Source organism: Protomyctophum bolini (genome assembly GCF_963924005.1).
Source record: "Protomyctophum bolini genome assembly, chromosome: 5".
NCBI lineage: Eukaryota > Metazoa > Chordata > Actinopteri > Myctophiformes > Myctophidae > Protomyctophum > Protomyctophum bolini.
The window spans coordinates 16,589,620-16,612,600 of record NC_137866.1 but is presented as its reverse complement, the minus strand read 5'-3'; the positions used below and the strand labels follow the sequence as shown (position 1 = coordinate 16,612,600).

At 44.8% G+C, this 22,981-nt stretch overlaps 1 protein-coding gene across 5 annotated transcripts in view; it reads right to left on the bottom strand.

Annotated features, from left to right (window-relative positions):
• nav1a (neuron navigator 1a) overlaps positions 1-22,981 on the bottom strand; it is a 145,175-nt gene that overhangs the window by 95,422 nt on the left and 26,772 nt on the right. For all 5 annotated transcript variants that reach the window (XM_080763953.1, XM_080763952.1, XM_080763954.1 and 2 more), the window contains exon 6: positions 22,596-22,981. This exon is cut by the window's right edge and continues 490 nt beyond it. In XM_080763953.1, the coding sequence (XP_080620079.1) occupies positions 22,596-22,981 (386 nt within the window). The remainder of the gene's footprint in view (positions 1-22,595) is intronic.

Genomic DNA, 22,981 nt, shown 5'->3' with positions numbered 1-22,981 from the left:
GCACATCACATCATAGGCAATTGATTCGCCAGCCCTGGGGACAGGCTGCTCAATGGAAAGATGATGGAGTCATTGTGATGCAGAGTCCAGCCACACAAAGGCACAGAAACGCACCACGCACGCACGCAAGCAAGCAGCCGCACGCACGCAAGCAGCCGCACGCACACAAACACAAACACAATACAGTTCATTGAACTAATGCTTACTCAAGGCAACCTATAGTATAAGATATCGTTGCTGAAACCTTGTATGTAAACATTCCTTTTTATTATTATAAAAGTAAATATGTGAAAATAGCCGATCTACAAGCTCATAACACGACATGGTGGTACACCAGATCCGCTAATTGCACTACTTTTGCGCGATGAACAATATTTAATTCAAAATGACAAAATGCTGCATTCCAAATACTTCATTTATGATTATCCACATATGTAACATAAGGTGCAGCAGGAACAAAGAACAATTCAGATGTGTGTGGACACACACACACAGACACACGTGTGCGCGCGCGCACACACACACACACACACACACACACACACACACAACTTAACATACACACACGCGCGCCTTAATGAGGCCATGTTAATTACCCTAAACGGGAGCTTTGTTTAACATCACCGTTGAATTGATTAGATACAGTGATTGTCTATGCAAGAGTTTGTGTGTGTGTGTGTGTGTGTGTGTGTGTGTGTGTGTCACAGACTTCCTGGCTCTCTTCTCTTTGGTTCTGCTGGTCCCAGCTGGCACAGTGAAAGGGTGGGGGCGAGAGAGAGAAGAGAAGAGAGAGATAGAGAGAGAGAGAGAGAGAGAGAGAGAGAGAGAGAGAGAGAGAGACGGGGGAATTAGGGATGCAAATATTCCTGTCAGCCATGGGTCTGATCTCAAAGGGGCATAGATGAATTACACTGAGCGTGTGCATGCGCACATGTGTGTGTACACTTTAGTGTTAGAAGGCTAACCCTCCTCCACCTGCCTGCCCTCGATCCACTCTTGCGCACGCACGCACACACACACGCACTCACTCACTCACTCACTCACGCACGCACGCACGCACGCACGCACGCACGCACGCACGCACGCACGCACGCACGCACACAAAGCCTGAAGAGGCTGTGAAATCAACCAAGGACCCTTTTGGTAATGGCCTACTCTCAATAAAAATGACAGTCAGCAAGTTAGAGAGAAAGAGAGAGAGAGAGAGAGAGAGAGAGAGAGATGAACCGTCTGACTCGGAATTCAAGTGCGCTCTAATCCCCAGAGAGAGAGAGAGTGAGTGAGTGAGTGATTGTGTGTGAGTGAGAAGAGAGAGAGAGAGAGAGAGAGAGAGAGAGAGAGAGAGATAGAGAAGAGAGAGAGAGAGCACGTGCGTAAAAAATACTTACAAGCATAGTAACTCTTAAAGGCTGCTAGAATCCTCACTTCAGATTTGACTGTGTTTTTGTAGTTACTAGTTACCAAAGAAAAAGAAAAGCTGGTGGTGAAATAAAGCCTCACATTTTTAATTCGGTAGCTTTTAGCCAGCCCACTGCACAGTGAATAGACATCAATCTACGGCTACAAAGAAACGCTTTTCCTGTGCGTGCATGTGTGTGTGCGTGCATGTGTGTGTGTGTGTGGTCGAGGCACAAGTCCATAAAGTTGTTGAATTGCTGCCCTTTGCGTCAGCAGCAGCAACATGAGGCTGTTTTGGAGAGCTGAATAGATAGAAAACATAAACACAAAGCACGCATGGTCACATGATGTTGTGGTGTTGTTGGGGGGGCATGCTCTCTCCCACATGCTATTGTTTTCCACACAACGTCGACAATACATCATCCATTATAGCCATAACATTACGTGACTATAGACCAAAAGAAACACATTTTTGTAGAGACCGCATTTCCAAATTATATTGTACTAAGCCATGTCATTTAACCACTTGAAACCTAGAGTACCATGTTCCTGCACCAACATTCGGCGAAAATATGTCGCGGCGACCTAGCCAGGAGGGGGGCCGAATACAGAGCCCTGGGGAACTCCAGACAGAGGGAGTTCATCTGACCTCCTCTCTCCCAAAAATCTGCTCAAATGCTATACTATATGCTGCTGCCACCAAAATGTGGAATGTCCAAAATACATTCAAGATCTCGACTCCCTACCCAAACTGAAAAATAAAAACCTCAAAATACAATTTGCTCTTCACTAAGCCCCAACCACTCTGTCCTTCTCATCAATTGAGATGCATGTTTGTTAAATGACGGGACTTCTCCAAATAAATAATCGATCATTTAGTAGCGAGCTTCCAAATGTTTTCAAAATTTAGTCAAGGCCTGCAGTAGGCTATGCAGTGGACGATATTATTTCAATCATTTAGAAACACGAAGAAATGAGAAGCAGTATCCAACTCAATCAACAACGACTGTCCAACAGGAGTTTTCATGTAATGCATGGTAAGACTGATTAGTATTATTGCCATCACCTGGGTGGGTTAGTCGTGAAACTTTCAAGACGCTAAGCTGTGTGTATGTGTTCAAAAATCACACCCATGTGAAGTGAGGGGCGCTTTATCAACCCTTATCATCTTACATCATCGCGATATAACATCATATGCCGATTTGCTCAATACAGACAAAACAAACATTAAACTCTGTTAATGGCATTTAATGTTTCTCTAGGAAAGACAAACATTAAACCTCAACAACACAGACATGCAAAATAACATTGCCAGCTATGAGATGATGAAAGCTTGCCATCCTTAGCAACGCTTGCTAAACTATTTGGATTGGCATTGGACAATCACTTTTGGGGTGGAGTTTAGCAAAGGGTCAATTGGGCTTAGTAAAAAACATTTGAAACACCATGATAGTACTAGTAGTATATCCTCTATAATATAGAAACAATAGAAAACCAGGTAAACAATGAACCTAGCATCTGTCTAAATAACATACTGTAGTGCGCTCTGAGTCCCCATGTGTGTCCTCTCTGGGGAGAGCCGACATCTAAATGGGAGTTTTGAATAATGACTGTGGTTTCTATTTCTTTCCTTCCTCCCCTCCGGAGTTCATTTGTCGCCGTCTCACCAGCCATGTACGTGCTGCTGACATATGTTACTGTCACAGTGTCACACCATCCTTCCCTCCGTTCACAGTACCTTAACACAAGACGGATGAGGCCCCATCTTCTATAGCAGTGTTAAGAATGCCCGTAAACCCTCCCAGAACAGCCATTATATTGAGAAGTGAAGGACAATGATTATTATTACGGCATTCCTGGCCAGTGACCAGAATAACACACTAACAGGACGTTAGCAAAACGTCAAGGTTATTTATCCTCACCCGTTCATCATTGTTGTCTCATGTTGTTGTCTTACACGAGTTAAAGCGTTGTGAGCTTTTAGATATGGCTAAGAAGTATAATACAGGGTTAAGTGAATAAGACGGCCTAAATGGGGAGGTCGCGTGCACGCATTCGCCTGGGTGACAGCAGACTGCTGGGCAAGCGCTGGCGCTTTGGCATGGGGGGTCAGATATGGGGGTCATGACATAATTATGGAATGAATTCTGTACTGGCCATATATGGAGTGTGTCTTGAGTGTCCAAGGTTTGATGAGGTCAGATCAACATATGGAATGTCAGGTCAGCTCATTATATGGAGATTTTGAGGTTTGAGGTCAGATGTAGAGTTGGTCGATTTGCCTGTCTACTTCCTGATTGGTTAGTCATTGCGACCGGATTCTTTTTCGACCAATGACAAAGCTTCTAGGAACATCTTTGAATGCAGATTGCGGTCCCTAAATGTGTCACAGAGACTACATTTCTTTGTGGAGCGGTCTACCCATTGCTGCATGGCTGTCTGAATACAAAAGAAAAAAAGAAAAAGAAATGGACATAATATTGCTTATAGAAGCTTTAAATTACAAATAAGTTTGAGGCATTTGTAGAACCGGCTGCGAGTCTTCATGGGTTAAAACAATCATAAAAGAAAATACTGACATACTGACATTATATAAAACAATTGCCATGGTTCATCATATTTCCCATGCTTTCCCCCTTGAAGTAGTGCTGCACGATTCCTGCTCAAATGTGAAACAATAAGAAACACGATTCTTATTTTTCCCATGAAAATATGTATTGTCTTTAGTCTGTAGGTGACAGTCAAATTTAGAAATGAGATCGCATAGGTGTCTGAATGTATATCTGTCTCCCAGCATCTCAGTGTCTCTCTGTCTCCCTGCATCTCAGTGTCTCTCTGTCTCCCTGCATCTCAGTGTCTCTCTGTCTGTCTCCCTGCATCTCAGTGTCTCTCTGTCTCCCTGCATCTCAGTGTCTCTCTGTCTGTCTCCCTGCATCTCAGTGTCTCTCTGTCTGTCTCCCTGCATCTCAGTGTCTCTCTGTCTGTCTCCCTGCATCTCAGTGTCTCTCTGTCTCCCTGCATCTCAGTGTCTCTCTGTCTGTCTTCCTGCATCTCAGTGTCTCGTTGTCTCCCTGCATCTCAGTGTCTCTCTGTCTGTCTCCCTACATCTCAGTGTCTGCCAGAGCCTACAGTTTGACCTCAGACTGTTTGCAAAACAGGAAGCATTACAACACACACGCCATTCCTGCACATCTGGACAGCGAGGACACAACAGACACGCATGCACGCACGCACACGCACACACGCAGCCAGGATATGTTGCAACAGGATATTAGAGAATTTGAAATGGCACAATCTGATACGTGTGTGATGTGGGTTGTTAAAAAGCGTATAAGAACAATTCGGGGTGCACAAGAAGAGATGCATGGGGTATCGAAAAAACGTTAATAACAGCTGTTGTTTCACATGCTGAAAGCAATGCAGTCATCTTCCCATGACAGAATGATTAGTGTGTGAATGCGCAATGTGTGCGCATATGTGTGCATGTGTGTGTGTGTGTGCATGTGCATGCAGGCGTGCGCTCTATGGGAGTTACACTGAGAGCAGTGGTGTAAAGTAACTAAGCACATATACTCAAGTATACTTACTACTTATGTAGACTTTGTAGGTATACTTCAACTTTACTGTAGTATTTCCAATTTTCAATACTTTTACTGCCATTACATTTCAGTGGCAAATATTGTACTTTTTGCTCCATTACAATTATTTGACAATTTGAGTTACTAGTTACTTTGAGGGAACATACATACACTTAGGCTATTTGAAAATAGACGATCATTCTACACGATGAAACACATTGTGAGCTGCCATTCCCAAAATATCTATTATACCATTTATACAGTTGAAACCATCTTGAAAACAAAATGGGACACTCTGGGAGTAGTCTACTTTTACTGTACTACATTTTGATACCAATACTCAAGTCACTGTTGAATACTTTAACTTTTTAAGTAAACACTCTACCACTGACTGAGAGTAGCCTAAGTCTGCTGATTCCACTGAAAGCCATTTAGAAGACAAAGGCCTCTTATAGTAAAACCAAGGACAAGTCTATTAGCACCATAGCCATTAGCTAGAGGTTGGAGAGAGAGAGAGAGAGAGAGAGATGGATGGATGGATGGAAGAGAGACAAAGAAAGAAAGAGGAACTATAATATAGAGGAGGGGTTCCCAAAGTTGGGGTCGCAACATTATTTTGGGTCAACTAAAATATTTTACACACCTGAATAGAATTCAACAGAATGACTGAAATCCAGTGTAAAAATGATTACAAATACATTCTAACCATGATTGACCTCGACAGCCCTATAGGGTTAATATGGTATGTGGTATGTGGCGTGCACACCACATTACTTTGTGGGGTTAGGCTGGAGTCGCGAGTCAATGGCAGCATTAGGTATAGAACCCATCGTATAGAGAGATATACCCATCGTATAGAGAGATATACAGGTATAGCTGCTTAGAACCCATCGTATAGAGAGATATACAGGTATAGAGTAGCTGCTTGCTTCATAGCCATTGAGAGAGAAATTGAGAGAGAGAGTGTTGTGAGTATTCCTACAGTATGTGAGGAGACAGTGCTGCTGAGCTGTTTTGTGGGAGATTAGTCAGATGAAAGAGGTAAAGTCAGATGCTTATTTCTACGCGCGCACGCACGCACGCACGCACGCACGCACGCACGCACACACACACACACACACACACACACACACACACACACACACGCACGCACGCACGCACGCACGCACGCACGCACGCACGCACGCACGCACGCACGCACGCACGCACGCACGCACGCACGCACGCACGCACGCACGCACGCACGCACGCACGCACGCACGCACGCACGCACGCACGCATGCACGCAGGTACGCAAGGCTGTCAAAATGTCATTATCACCTGCCTGAAAATGCCACATGAGGGGTGCCACACACACACTCTCTCTCATACCTTTCACAAAATAATTCACCCGAACATTGCCATTTGTTGGTGGCATTTTCAGGCAGGCGATGATGACATTTTGACAGCCTTGCGTACCTGCTGTGTGTGTGTGTGTGTGTGTGTGTGTGTGTGTGTGTGTGTGTGTGTGTGTGTGTGTGTGTGTGTGTGTGTGTGCGTGAGGGTGTGGTGACGTCACGTATAGCACTTTCAGCAGTTATGCCGTCTGTCACTTAGTAACATTGAATCTAAATCAGCAGATTTAAAAAAAGCCTTGGACATGCATACTGTACTTGCACGCGCCCGCCTGCCCGCCCACCCACATGCACACGCTCGCTCGCCTCCGCGCGCACACACGGACGCGCGCACACACGCACACACACACAAGCCAGAGACCATTATGTGTGGCAATTTTTGGGTGTTTGTGCCAGAGAAAGAAAGAGAGACAGACAGACAGACATCTCTGTGTGACCCTGTATTTTTACGATGTGCTTAAAGCCAGCTGTAGCTCCACTATCACATGTCTGTCGCACACAAACTGTACTCTGTAGGCTATAGCCAGCACTGTTGTGGTAGCTTAGCTATAGGCTCTCTTGACAACAGACTGGAGAGACTAGCTGGCTAGAGTGCTGTTGACAACAGACAGGAGTGGTTGGGAAAGTACTCACATTTTGTACTTAAGTAAAAGTATCAATACTGTAGTGTAGAAAGGCATGGCAACGCCCCTCCTGCCTCTGATTGGCCTGCGACACTGCCCGTCTTGACTGTCCTCATGCTGGATAGTCTGACTGTCTGATGCGAGGTTAATAAATAATACCAGTACGGTATGATACAAGAGTACTGTCTGTAACTTGTACGTTTTATTTTTGCAGAAGAGACAAACTAATATTGTTTATGCCGTTTGCTTTGATGGAATAATTGATTGAACACACGTGTATGTTGTACTATGATTTGATTTGGGTGTGTACTTCTAAATTAAAGTGTTAGTGATTATCGTGTATTAATCTAATTATAGTAAAATAATACTATATTATACTAAATAAAGGTGAAGGGAAAAGAGACCTTTTTACAGTACAATGTTTCATGTTTACTTAAATTACACAATCAACACAAACACTTTAGAACACACCCAAATCAAATCATATTACGGCATACATGTTCAATCAATTATTCCATCAAAGCAAACGGCATATTAGTTTGCCCGTTCTACAAAAATAAAATGTACAAGTTAGTTACAAGGCTGCATTCTCGCATTCTGTCGCGCATGCCAAGATGTCATTCTCTTGGATTCTTTTCTCACCACGGAGTAACCTCGCATCTCGGAGGACAGTCAAGACGGGCAGTGTCGGTTGGCCAATCAGAGGCAGGCGGGGCGTTACCATAACCATGCCCAGACCATGCCTATGCTCGGACGCAAACTAGATTCACGCTTGTGGAGAGCGGGAGGCTGCATGGAGGTGTGACTTGTAGTCCAGGAAGGAAGTGAGACCACATTTTCATGTCAAAGTTTGGTCATGAACATGGTGCCATGAGTAAAATATCTAAAAATAAAAATAAATAAAACCAAATAAAACCCCCCAGAAAATCATTAAAATAAGATCTGTTGCAAAAGGGGTGAAGTTGCCCTATAAATGTAAATGTTACTTTCCACCACGGAGGGTCATGACAGAGAGCCTAGCTGAGGCTAGCGGTGTGCCGTTGATAACAGAGCATGGTGACGGAGGGTCATGACCATAGAGTATTAAAAGGATAGACTGAACTGGCGCGAAGCTCCGCCCCCTCCGCTATTCATGTCAGTGGAAGTTGCTCAGTGTCGTTTTGAAGCCGCCGGAGGGACCGTCTATTTCCGCCTTTTCATGCGGAAGTGCAACCGAGCGCTCAATGTTAAAGCTCAGCTGCACGGGGTTTCCTCGTCATGAATCCACGGGTCCCCCTGCAGTCCTTCCTCTTACCACTAGGGCCCAGTGCTTCAACATTGGAGTGCCTAGCTGGCCCCTTGGTCATGACAGAGCTAGCGGTGTGCTGTTGATAACAGAGCATGGTGACGGCAGGTCATGACAGAGAGCCTAGCGGAGGCTAGCGGTGTGTCGTTGATAACAGAGCATGGTGCAGACGGAGGGTCATGACAGAGAGCCTAGCGGAGGCTAGCGGTGTGCCGTTGATAACAGAGCATGGTGACGGCTATTAGGACTGACACTCCATCTCAGCATGTCCTGCATGGCTGACTGTGAAAAACCACAAATAGATATAGGCTATGAAGTCCGCAGGGCACAACGTCATTTACAGAATAGATGATAAAGTCATTGAGGACGCTCTATGGTTAGGTGGACGCTTAACTATTCTAGGCAGAGAGGAGGTCAAGAACATGCATGGGCCGTTCCCAGATCAGTGCCAGAGCGGCCACTCTTCCATTCACTGCTTGTTATAATTGGTTTAGATGCCTGCTGTAGCGATGGCATTAGCATAGCCATTAGTTGTGGTGGGTGGAGATGTTAGTGTCTCTTCTAGCTTGTCGACGGCTAATTTCATTCCGTTTCTGTGTTTGGGTCTTGCGAGAATCAACATGAATCATAAGACCAAAGTCAGCTGAGCGCATGTGAGCTGTGTGTGTGTGTGTGTGTGTGTGTGTGTGTGTGTGAGACATAACACAATCACAGTATGTCACCCGGCAACTTAATTTAATATATGTAGGCTATTGAGTTTAATACAATTAACGCAATATGTTATCACAGCCACGAGCGTGCGATGGTGTGACATTATATTTACGACATAATCCTTTTATATTAAAATGGGCTTACAGGGGAGGGCCCTAACCCTGCAGGGGACCGCGGCCGTGTCACTAGGACTCAGACATAAACCATTCAGCAGGTTTTGGTTTAGTCTTTTGAATAACACACCATTTAGTCTAGTCTAAGGGCCGATTCATACTCCTATTTTAGAGCCGAATAAAAGTCGGTTCTGTAGAGCCTACAATGTGACGTCATTTGAGGTTCGGGGGGGGCGGGTACCGTCCTGAAGTTGTCTCTTCGGGGCTACTGAAAATTTCTGACGAGCCGAAATCATTTCGGCACTACAGCGCCGAAACAGCGGTAAAATAGGAGTATGAATCGGCCCTTAAACGACATCACAAACCTTAGGCTTTCAGTCTTTTAGTCTTAGTCATCAAAATGAACACTGACAAATAAACCCAATAATCCCATATATAGGCATGTCACTATATGACTCATACAGACATAACCATAAACAACCCCGAAATATGTCACAGTCACAAAAGAAGACATCAAAGGCATCCATAGGTAACCAACTTACTGCCATGGCTCATTGGATGTATATGTATGCCCAGTGTGCGTGCGTGCGTGTGTGCGTGCGCATGTGCGTGTCCTGTATGTTGTGTAACAAAGGAGGAACAAACAGGGAGTAGTAATATGATTTCGGGGGAAGAAGGCAGGAAGCAGACGGCACTAATGCACTGTCTCCTGACTTAACCCATTAAGAGCTGACTGAGGGCTGCCTCTACAAATGTCTTCTGCAGTTTTCTGAATAACGTCTTAACCCCTAAGAGACTGCAATGAGGCCATAGGTGCCGGAGAGGGGGTCATTTGGGTCTGAATGTCCCTGCACTATTGGGTAATGACTGGTCGATTTATTTTTCCCGACCAGTGGTCTCTCTAGCACCGTTCCCATTTTGTTGTACAATCGTCATTGTGTATTGGCTGCTGCAGCATGCTTGCCTCTCGCCACAATGACCGTTCTGGCTCTACTGTAGCCTACCCTACGCTGTTTAGTCTCAACTCTCCATCTCAAATATTTACCCCCCACTTTTCCCGTCCCGACGGTGCCACTGAAGGAGGCCTTCTAAACATGCATTGCACACACGTGCCCGTGTCAGTGACCGGCAGGTATATATAAGAAACTCCACAATCCCATTCCAAAGTCCATTATACAATATGCACCATGGAGCCTTGAGTAGATTACTCACATGGGCGAACGACAAATTCCCTTGTTCCGGTTTTTATAATGCACAAGGGAATAATACACATGCTTTACAATACACTCTCTGTTTTCCTGTGTTGAAAGCCATTCAATCCCAAAGTAAACTGGGTTGAGTTTCTTGGCATTAAAAACAACGTGAGGGGCGTTGGAGAGGCTAGTGCCCCACAAAAGCAAACAAACAAACAAAAACAGTAGGCCTAGTAATTAACTGACAACAACACGACCAGGCTCTTCTGCTACTATACCTTTTTAGTTTTATTTTATTGATTTTTTTCACCCACTGTTTTACACCTGTTGACAAGCCCAAAGTCGCTTATAATCCTTATTTCCGGTTCAAGTCTGCTGCTGAGCCATATCAAAATGAAGCTACCAGTATTAGAAAATCACCTCGGACAAAGGAACAGGAATGACAGTCATGCACAGACATAATTGGTGCACCGTCACCCTCCCTCATATTCTCAATCTGTTTATGTATTTCCGTCTCCCATCCCGTTTCAATAACGAGTGGCAAAAGTCTGTCTGCGCTCCTGTCTGTCTGTCTGTCTGTCTGTCTGGTGACAGAATGCGGTGACTCGTCAACTCACATCAGAGCTTAGAAGCAGGGAGAGAGAGAGAGAGAGAGAGAGAGAGAGAGAGAGATTAGAAAGTATATTTTATTTCTCATCCCAGGAGAAGTAATTTTCCTCCAGCTTGGTGTTTTGTGATGAGGCTTGTCACTAGCCGCCTTGTAGATGAGAGGCAAACTGTGCTCTGGATCCTTCACTCAGACACACAGTCACATCCTAAGTGTTCATTCCACTATGCTCTGAGCGACTTCATTTTGTCTGGGAGTTCAGTTAACAACGCTATTCATTTATTTCACTGTGTGGAGACATTCAGCAGCACATTAAATGGTAAATGGTGCATTTATATAGGGCTTTTATCCAAAGCGCGTTACATAGATTGTGCATTACATTCACCCCTTCACACGCACATTAAAACACCGATGGCGGAGGAAACCATGCAAGGCACCAACCTGCAGCCTGGCATGGCCAGACTAATGCGTAGATATTAGTCTGGAACTTCAGTGTGGAAGATTTATTTCCAAGGGGCGGGGTTACAAACAGATTCCGAAATGTAATTCAAGCTGAGGAGTGCCAGACCCAATCTGCCCAGGGCAATCTTTTTTTTTTCCCCCAGTGGGAGATTTGTCTGGTTTCTAGCAGGCTAACCAACCTGCACATCAGGAGCAATTAGGGGTTCAGAGTCTTGCCCGGGATCGAACTGCAGGGAACCTCGCGCTTCCCATTCGGCCACTGCCACCCCCACACATTGAGTCTATATGTATAGAAAACATCAGGGTTAAAAGGCTGATTATAGCATACGTACACATGCATGACTGTTACATAACTGATATGACCGATATAAGTGCATAATTATAGTCGGGTGGAAACCATGCATTCAAGTCCAAAACGGTTCCATTTTTATTATCATTTTTAAACATTTTAAAATAGTGAAAATAGACGATCTGCAAGCTCACAACGCCTCGCATTGTGAGCTAGTTTCCACTTTTGTGCGACAGTAGGGCGTTCATTTACAAAAAAAAACATAAAAAGTTGAAATACGGAGATGCAAGGTTTCTGCCCGACAGAAACGATATTCAACCCATCCGTAGATTATTTGCTTACTTGTTAAGGATATTAAAATAAAATAAAATATTATATCCAATGTTTTCAGAAAATAGAGGATCGACAGGCTCTACAGGATCTGCTTTAGCTTGTAGATCAGCTATTATTTAGGCAAAAGAATAAAACAGATGCCCAGGCATTATGTTTGATGTGTAATTCATTTATAGGCTTGAGGCCTGGTCTTTTCCAGATTGATAGATGGGTGATTAGTCTCCTCATTATCTTCTATCTATCTATCCCCTCTGAACCATGGCTGCCACATGGTGGCTTCAGGCGCGCGCGCACACGCACACACACACACACACACACACACACGCACACACACACACACACACACACACACACACACACACACACACACACACACACACACACACACACACACACACACACACACACACACACACACACACACACACACACACACACACACACACACACACACACACACACACACACACACACACACACACACACACACACACACACACACACACACACACACACACACACACGTCATTAGCGTGCACATCTGAGGTTTGGTAATTTTTTTTGTCTCTTTACATTTTCATATTTGTGTTTTGGTGCTGGGGGGGTGCTTTACCAGGCGCTATTCGGATGATGTCTAGGGTTGGTTTTCTTTATAGGATTCTAAAGATTCTGGTTCCTTCTCCTGTTAACGGTTCGATTTAACGATCCATATAGGCCGGGGGTTCCAAACGTACACTTATGTACCTCTGAGAGTGTACAAATGGAACCAAATGGACCCGTTGTATAATCTCAAAGTAATATGTGGTACCTTCAAATTGAAAGGATTTAGAACCACCGGTATCGTAACTGAATTGCAAACAGGAAGTACACATATGAGCTCTGACAGTGTGATAAAACCGGTTCCGGAAACGGTTCCAAAAAGTGAGGGAACCGATTCCGGTTTGTCAATGTTTAATCCGGTTCCTCCAGTTCCGGATCCAGTCATGTCATCTTATGGTTTTAATGGAGTACAAATGACACAGGTTCTTATCAGTCACTATCGTCTGCTCTCAGCCACGTTAATACTGTTAACAGGATATAGCACAATTATCCTTTGAAGTGCACAGCTGCTGCTATTAGTACTACATTATTCAGCCGACCGACAAGGGGTTCCGTGTTTATGCATTGTATTAACAGAAGAGAAATCAATAATTAAACTACAATAATTCTTAGTAAAAAAATGCAAAAAGAATAGAAGTACTGAATCAGCTGCATATAAGCATGACATTTTTATGGGGTGATTGTTGCCTGCGAGTGCACAGCTGCTGCTGTGGGTGATAAATCCAAGTATCATGGACCACAGATAGTGGTATTGTCCACTATATCCTCCTGCTGGCTCCCACACTATACACTCTGTAGTGCTAATCTCAAAAGGACAGCGTCACTCTCCCAGCACATGCTGCAGGCGGTCACACACCGCATGATGTGTGTGCCCCGCAGTCACACTTTAAAAGACCAGCTCAAATGAAAAATATGTTTTTCACCCTGTTAGACTGGTGTTATAGAGCCTATATCCCCCTTTTGTGTATTTCTTCAATATCAAAATCCAGTGGCGTGTTCTACCGTGTTACGCTATATATATGTAGTATATACTGTACCGTCCCTGAAGATTTTAAAGAAATCGTATGCCGTCTACTATCCATTGTAACCAACCTTGGTAGCGACTTCAATAGCCTTTTTCATGTGAAAATGTGGCGTCTGAGGTGAAGGCTTATTATGTGTGGCTATTGAAGTGATAATGACCGCTGGCCACGGGAGTTTAGAAGTTTAATTCGGTGACCACACACGGTTATTACATTTGGTCAGCACGCGCGGCACACGCGCACGCCGTGCTGTGCGTATGGTATACCCTCCGAAAAAACCTAGGACACGCCACTGTCAAAATCACATTTCTCTGCTCACTGCTTACATCAGCAGTACACATTTCAACAAATAATCATATCATGCCATACCCCAACAATCCATCTTCCACACAGACCTATGATTTATTATGCTCGACACTAGAAAAGAGGGCATGGCTGTATGCAATGTGGTAAACAAACATGGAGGCCGGGTTGTGAACAATCCCATTTTATAGCTAAACAGAACACTAAAATACGTTGTTCTAAAAAGCATCTGAGGAAACACATATGACAGAAATCTGATTTGGCACTGCCTTGTTTGCTATTCCGTACACTGTGGGTCCGAACGAGATGACCTCCAGGCGGGTTGTGGCACTCGCAATGCCCAGGATGAGTGCTTATAACCGGGTAAAAGTCACGCCTTGCGATGGCAACGGTACATGTGCTTGAACCTGGCCTCCATCGCTGCACAGAGATTGAGGCGAGGTTGAACAAACGCTATAGCCACTGTGTACTTGGTATCCTGTACTTTCAATGTACAGATTGTTATTTCGATAGTATATTGTTTAGATATTATAGGTTCTTGGTTTATCATATAGTTTCTTGAGGACATTGCGCAGATGCTCCCACCAGCTCACCACGAAACATTGTGAGCTTGCAGATCGGCTATATGTTCAGTGAAGAGATTTCGTTTTGTGGGAAAGAAGTAGCGGACCTAGTATAGAGCCCTGTGGTCACCATGAAGTATTAGGGCGGGTCATACTTTTTTTTTTTTTGAAAATCAAAATGCTTGGGTGTCTATTTTGTGTGTTTTTTTCTGGAGAATTAAAATATGAAATTATTTTTTGGATAGGACAACTCTTACCTACATGAATTTGCATTTTTAAATCGCTAATTGTACCCGTTCTACCTCATTTATAAGATTTAAAATCCAAAGGAAATTCTAACATGTGGGGTGTCTAAATTACTTGTTTTTTGATGGAGAATTCAAATATCACATTATTTGTTGGATAGAACAACTCTAACCTACATTATTTTGTACTTCTAAGTTGCATAATTTGCCCGTTTTAACCTCTTTTTAGGATTTTCAAAGACATAAAGGACATCATTTATATTGACAAAGTCAAATCAAATTTACATTTATTGACAATTCAAGTGCATGTATATATCACTGGATAAAAGTACAATGATCAATCATCACTTTCTGAACTTTACAAGGTTGAATAAGTCCTGCTTTGACTCAGCTTTAGACATCAGCCTCCTGCTGGTCTCCTGAGCCCTGATTCCTCCATCCCTCTTTTCCAGAGAAGTAAATAGCAGAAGCCTCAGACACCATTTTGACCACCCTCTCAATGCTTTGATTGTGGCAAGGCCAGTTGGGCACCTCCATGGGGGTGTCGATGAAGTTCTTAATCTCTGAGGTGCAGGTGAGAGGTGGCTCTGACACACCTTCTGACCAGCGAATCAATCCACCAATGCTGGAAGCATCATGATTGATCTCAGGTGTACTTCTGGATCTTACAGAGTTGTCTCCCAGCTGAGTGTCTGGGTCTCCTTCTCCCCTGATGGCCAGGATTCTCTCCACCCCCTCAATCCTCTCCTTCTGATCCTTCGAGCACAGTAGTGTTTGGAGGATGGCTTCACTGTGGGCATACCACGCAGATCTTGTAACAGTTGGCATCACAATGTTCAATACCTGCTTCCTCTGGGACTTGAGACAGTCCAGCTGAAACAGTATGCCTAGGCCCTTCAATCCAGCACTCCTTGACCTTCACATTGAACCAACAGGGATAATACACTCCAATTATGTATTCAACAATGTCCTTCAGTTTTGTCTGATTTTTTCCTTTCAGTCCATGCTTTGACACCCAGATCCTGAGAAGTCTGTTTGCTGTGGTGAGCCAGCGGCTGTGGTTTACTGTCCCTACTACAGTACACACACTGAAGTCAACCTGCCACTGGCCTGGGGTCAGTCAGTCAGTAAAGTACACACACTGAAGTCAACCTGCCACTGGCCTGGGGTCAGTCAGTCAGTACAGTACACACACTGAAGTCAACCTGCCACTGGCCTGGGGTCAGTCAGTCAGTACAGTACACACACTGAAGTCAACCTGCCACTGGCCTGGGGTCAGTCAGTCAGTACAGTACACACACTGAAGTCAACCTGCCACTGGCCTGCCGGGCCAGTAAACCACAGCCGCTGGCTCACCACAGCAAACAGACTTCTCAGGATCTGGGTGTCAAAGCATGGACTGAAAGGAAAAAATCTGACAAAACTGAAGGACATTGTTGAATACATAATTGGAGTGTATTATCCCTGTTGGTTCAATGTGAAGGTCAAGGAGTCCTGGATTGAAGGGCCTAGGCACATACTGTTTCAGCTGGACTGTCTCAAGTCCCAGAGGAAGCAGGTATTGAACATTGTGATGCCAACTGTTACAAGATCTGCTTGGTATGCCCACAGTGAAGCCATCCTCCAAACACTACTGTGCTCGAAGGATCAGAAGGAGAGGATTGAGGGGGTGGAGAGAATCCTGGCCATCAGGGGAGAAGGAGACCCAGACACTCAGCTGGGAGACAACTCTGTAAGATCCAGAAGTACACCTGAGATCAATCATGATGCTTCCAGCATTGGTGGATTGATTCGCTGGTCAGAAGGTGTGTCAGAGCCACCTCTCACCTGCACCTCAGAGATTAAGAACTTCATCGACACCCCCATGGAGGTGCCCAACTGGCCTTGCCACACTCAAAGCATTGAGAGGGTGGTCAAAATGGTGACTGAGGCTTCTGCTATTTACTTCTCTGGAAAAGAGGGATGGAGGAATCAGGGCTCAGGAGACCAGCAGGAGGCTGATGTCTAAAGCTGAGTCAAAGCAGGACTTATTCAACCTTGTAAAGTTCAGAAAGTGATGATTGATCATTGTACTTTTATCCAGTGATATATACATGCACTTGAATTGTCAATAAATGTAAATTTGATTTGACTTTGTCAATATAAATGATGTCCTTTATGTCTTTGAAAATCCTAAAAAGAGGTTAAAACGGGCAAAATAAGCAACTTAGAAGTACAAAATAATGTAGGTTAGAGTTGTTCTATCCAACAAATAATGTGATATTTGAATTCTCCATCAAAAAACAAGTAATTTAGACACCCCACATGTTAGAATTTCCTTTGGATTTTAAATCTTATAAATGAGGTAGAACGGGTACAATTAGTGATTTAAAAATGCAAATTCATGTAGGTAAGAGTTGTCCTATCCAAAAAATAATTTCATATTTGAATTCTCCAGAAAAAAACACACAAAATAGACACCCAAGCATTTTGATTTTCAAAAATAAAAAAAGTATGACCCGCCCTAATGAAGTATACAGCCAGGGTTAGTGGTTTAACCTCCTGTGGAACGCGAGCGAGGTGAAGGAGCTGTGTGTAGAGAGAGGGGGAGGTAGTGATGGCATGGATCCACTGAACAACATCCATCCATAATCTATCTCAGTGCGACGCAGGGAGGAGCGCACAGAGCAGAAACCAATTAACTGCACCTCCCATCGGAAATGGAGGCACAGATACGAGGAAAAAAACTCAGAGAAAACGGATGAGCCTATAGCCGCCAGCTAACAGGGCAAGTTACAATTAACCTCTCCCTAACGCGTTTACAATGTACGCACACACACACTCACGCACACACGTGCACACACACACACATGCACGCTATGGTCTCCGGAGGGAACCGCTGGCAGGTTTGGTGGCAGACTGTACATGACTTAAAGCATGTGTTCTGGTCAACGGGGGACGTCGCACAGAAATGTAGGCCAGGATATATTACCATTATTGTCACTGTCGTCGGGCGGCAACCGTGTATGTCCAAAACCTGTTGTTTTTTTATTATAATCTTTTGAAGCGTTCTTCATATTTAAAAAATAGCCAGCTGTTTTCACTGTTTTTGTGAGACACTGTCTCTTGTATGACGAAGTAGGGCAGTCCGGGGACTGGTCGTTGATGGGGGTTCCAGGTTGTCTCCAGCAAAATGATGGAGTTGATAACCAAATGGACCCTTGTAGATCTTTAACTCTTACAGGTCCGTTTGGTTTCATTTTATACGCTCTCAAGAGTTATAGTTACATGATCTGCATTACTTAATTTACAAGAAGTCTACACAATTAGAGAATGTAGAACAATTGTTATTTTGATCAACGTTGCCTGTTAATCCCTCCTATGGTACCAACATCAATATACAGCATGGAAATGTGGACAAAATGGTACCCAACGACAACAAAATATTCTAAGTTTTGGGTCTGAGAGGCAAAATCTAATCAAATGGTGGTCTACTGTGGCCAAATAATGCCGAATAAATAACGGACCTTGATTTGAAAAGGGTAGAAAACCATTGAATAAAATAAAAAAGAATACAAATATGAAAAGTTGAAATGTGGACACATGGTTTCTGCCCTACGACGATGTTATGCTCTGCTCTCCCTCCCTCTCTCTCTCTCTTCTGCCCCTCCCCCATCGCTGTCTGCATGTCTCACACACCTTCATCCATCCCTCTCTCCTCTGTTTCCTCCATAAATCCTGACCTCAATCAACTCTCTTCTGTTTGCCTTCTTTCCTTAGTTCCTTCCCGTCGGCATCGTTTGTCTCTCTTCTCATCCGCCCGTGCACACTCACACAGACACGCGCACACCGCGCGAGCAAACACCTGGCAGACTCACTAAGGTGTGGCCTCTTGCATCAAAACAGGATGCTTACAAGGTCACACACGCATGCACGCGCACAAACACACACACACACACACACACGCACGCACGTGCACACTGCACACACACACACACACACACACACACACACACACACGTTGTCCCGCACGCACAGCTGTAAGGCAAGGTCACACAAGCTGCATGTGATTCAGAGCAGTGGGGATGAAGACAAGCTGAGGAGAGAGGAGAAAATGACTGGAGGAAGAGGAGGAGGAAGTGGAGGAGGAGGAAGGGTCCAGCTGGCGCTGACGGACAGATTGTGTCCATTTATTACACTGTCAGAGAGTTGAATCAACACTGTGTGGATGTAATGACGCTCTATCCTCTGTGTTGTGATGCTATCTCCTCCTGCTGCACATCACATGATGTGGAAAGTGGGGCAGCAGGTAGAGAGAGAGAGAGAGAGAGAGAGAGGGAGAGAGAGAGAAAGAGAGAGATAGAGATAGATAGAGAGAGAGAGAGAGAGAGAGAGAGAGAGAGAGGCCCCATGGGAATTGTAAGGTCACCGGTTCCCCACATTTTTCACAAAACCCCTCCATAATATTTCAGTGTAGCGTTCTCCAATACCACAACACCACAACATACCACAACAGGACCAGTTGGTGCCGTCGGTAAAAAGTGGGGGGACAATATTGGAGATGGAGAGTTGAGACTAGAGAGCAACATGTATAGGCTACAGTATATAGCCAGAATAGTCATTTTGTCGAGAGGCAAGCATGCAGCGGCAGCCAATACACAACAACGATTGTGCAACAAAATGGGAACAGTGCTATAGAGCGTCGCAGTCCCTCCCCCTTTCAGAACCAGTGTCGTACGAAGCCAACTCTTGTCGTGACAAATCATGACAACACACACAATATTTGGACCAAACAAATAATTACAAAGAAGAAAAACAACAAAAAAAGTGTTGTAACCTTTCTAATTCTTTGTTTGGCCCGAAGAATTGTGTTTGTTGTCATGATTTGTCACGACAAGAGTTGGCTTTGTCCGCGACGTATCTTAAAAGTCTATGAGGAAAATGAACGGGGATTCATTTCCTGGGCCATGTCGTTCTGAAAGGGGGAGGGACTGCGACCCTCTATAGAGAGACCACGAGCATCGGTCATGAAAAAAGAAAGAAAGAAATCATTCCCCAGTAAGAGTCAGTAATTCCCCAATAGTGCAGGACAGGACATTCAGACCCAAATGACCGCATCTTCGGCACCTATGAAAAAGACTCCAGACAGAGGAGAAACTCATTAGAGAATTATATGTGAACCTTCTGAAGGAAACTTTGAACACCTTAACAGCAAGCCCTGTGTCACCCAAGACACCCGACTTGACCCTAACCTCACAGAAACTATGCCTAAACGTAACCCTAACGACCGTGACCTCACAGAAACGATGCCTAACCCTAACCTTAACCCTAACGACCGTGACCTCACAGAAACTATGTCTGAACCTAACATCAAAACCACGTCCACCTGCGGGCAAAACAACCGGGAAAGGAAAGAGCGACAACGACAACTTGACCATCTGAGAAGCCATCAGCTGGGTGAAGCTGAAAAGCTGAGAGGGTACAAAACAAATGGGACAAAATTGAAGGGTTGAAACTTGACTCCAATAGTGTAACAGAGAAAGACAGACAGAGAGAGTGAGTGGTCACTGTGTCATGAATAGGAGACAGTCAGTGGAAGTGAAGCCATATGAGTCACAGATCCACCGTCAGCGACTCATACACAAATAACACAACGTTGGCACAATAACACAATGTGTTTTTGTCCCCTGTTAGTGTGTGTGTGTGTGTGTGTGTGTGTGTGTGTGTGTGTGTGTGTGTGTGCTACCTGCCTAATGCCACCACCCCCTCAACACCCCCCACCCCACCCCCCCACCCCCCCACACACACAGCCATCTCCCACACGTTGCCTCCAGTAACAGAGGGTGGGGTGGGGGGGGGACCATCTGTCAGTGGCCCGGAGATCAATGGAACCAGCTAGGAGGGGAGGAGAGAGAGAGAGAGAGATTGAGAGAGAGAGATTGAGAGAGAGAGAGAGAGAGAGAGAGAGAGAGAGAGAGAGAGAGAGAGAGAGGAGAGGAGGTGAAGCTAAATATGTGGCCCACTGTGACCGGACGGAACGTTGGCTCTCAAGATGCCCCCCCCCCCCCCCACACACACACACCCCGCCAGCACACACTCACACGGCCCTTAATAACGAGTGGATGACTTCTGTGTGAGCCCATCCAACTGAAGTGCTGGGGCTAGGTTACTGTGTGAGTGTGTGTGTGTGCATCTGAGTGTGTGTGTGTACAGTATGTAAGACGTATGCACAATACACATACTACACATGTACATGTGCGTGTACGTAATGTGTGTGTGTGTGTGTGTGTGTGTGTGTGTGTGTGTGTGTGTGTGTGTGTGTGTGTGTGTGTGTGTGTGTGTCTGAGGCAGTGGGTCAGAATCAACGAGGCGACATGCTCCACTTGTAAACTAACGTCCAGGACAGAAACCATGTCAGGTTCTGTACTATACACCCTCCACTCCTCAGTGTGTCACTTAACCCATTACCTCAGCTTTGAACCACATTCATCAATATTTTTACCTTTAGCTATTGAAAAATAGCAGATCTAAAAATAGATCTGCCTGCTAGTTTTTTTTTTTTTTAATCATAAAAATCTTTGAATTAATATTCTTTCACAGCAAACGTTTTTAACTCATATATTATCTTTGCTTCTGGGGGGGGGGGGGGTCCATGGTACAACACATGTTCAGATGGGGGTCGGCGGTCAAATACAGATAATATTTAAAATGTCCTTGTCATGAAATAGTTTGAGACCCACTGACATAGAAACAGATTTATAGAATCTGGTCTCAGTCCTAAATGGGTTACAGCTCTGAGAGGGTTCACATGGAGCCAAATAATGGACCCGTTCAACATGAACCACTTAAACCCTGTACTAATAAGACACTGTATACTACAGAGCTGTGAAACATTTACCCAGAATACGGATGCTATAGGGTTGAAGGCGTTACTAAGGGTTTCAGTGGTGGAAAAAGTACTCAAATGTAAAAGTGTCAATATACTGCAATATAGAAATACTAGAGAGAGATAATAATAATGTTACAATTCAAAATGCAAAAGTTGAAAGTACTCATTTGCAAATGTATACAAATCTTTCAAGTCTCTCAAAATGGTACTTAAGTACAGTACTTAAGTAAATGTACTTAGTTTGTACTAGTGTACAATTCCAACCAGCAAGCATACAAACGTGTGTGCGTGCACACACACACACACGCACGCTAAATTGATTATATGCGCACAGACGCAGCATGTCAAATGAGTGTATAATGACGTTTCGTGTGCAATTACACATGGACATCTGACTGGTCCAATATAGCCTGGTAAACACTGGAGAGTTCTTGTATGAGCCACTATGATAGAGCTCTCATCACCCACAGTGAGGAAAGCACTTAGAAAAACACATAAGACATTATGCGTTGCTGCAATAGAGAGCCTGCATGCCATGCAGGGCTCATTTAAAATGCACTGTTGATGCTGGTGTAGCTTAGCGCTAGAGCTGGAAGGATAACGGTATGTGGGTGTGGAGGAGAGGAGAGGAGAGGAGAGGAGAAGAGAAGAGAAGAGAAGAGAAGAGAAGAGAAGAGAAGAGAAGAGAAGAGAAGAGAAGAGAAGAGAAGAGAAGAGAAGAGAAGAGAAGAGAAGAGAAGAGAAGAGAAATGAGAGGAGGTGGTCATTAAGGTGGTCTGTTAAGATGTATAATTATGCTTAGCGTGCAGGTATTTGTTTATACTGCCCTATGTTTCCGTTGAGCCCAATAGCCAGAGAAAAACTGAAAGTCAGTTGGCTGCAGTATAACAGTACAACACAACACAGCACAGAGCTCTAATAGCCCATTCTTGATGAAACCCTCAAGTGTTTTGAACCCAGTATACTGTACACTAAAGGTAAAGTCCCATTCGGCACATGTAGACTCACCCAGTATTTGGCTGAAGAGCAACTGCTCCAAGTCTCCCAGAACCGTAACCACCAACTCTGGGTCCACCTTCAGGAAGTTCTTATCCTCCTCTCCCTCGACACCCTTCCCCTCTTTCTTCTCGGCCGCCGGGGGAGTGCCAGCATTCCCCTTCTCCCCTGTCTTCTTGCCACTACCGGTCCCGGTTCTCCCGGTCCCGTTAGCCTTGGCGGGCTGGTCAGGCGCGCCTGTTCCCATGTCCGTGCCACTCGTCGGGCCCGACTCGCAGTTTTTACTGATGGGCTTGACCTCGGCGTAAGGCCCCCGGGGCTTACCGGGCGCCGGGATGCGGCTCGGCTTACCCAGGCCGGGAGTCCCCGCCGGGGACGAGAGGGGCTTGGGCTTCCCC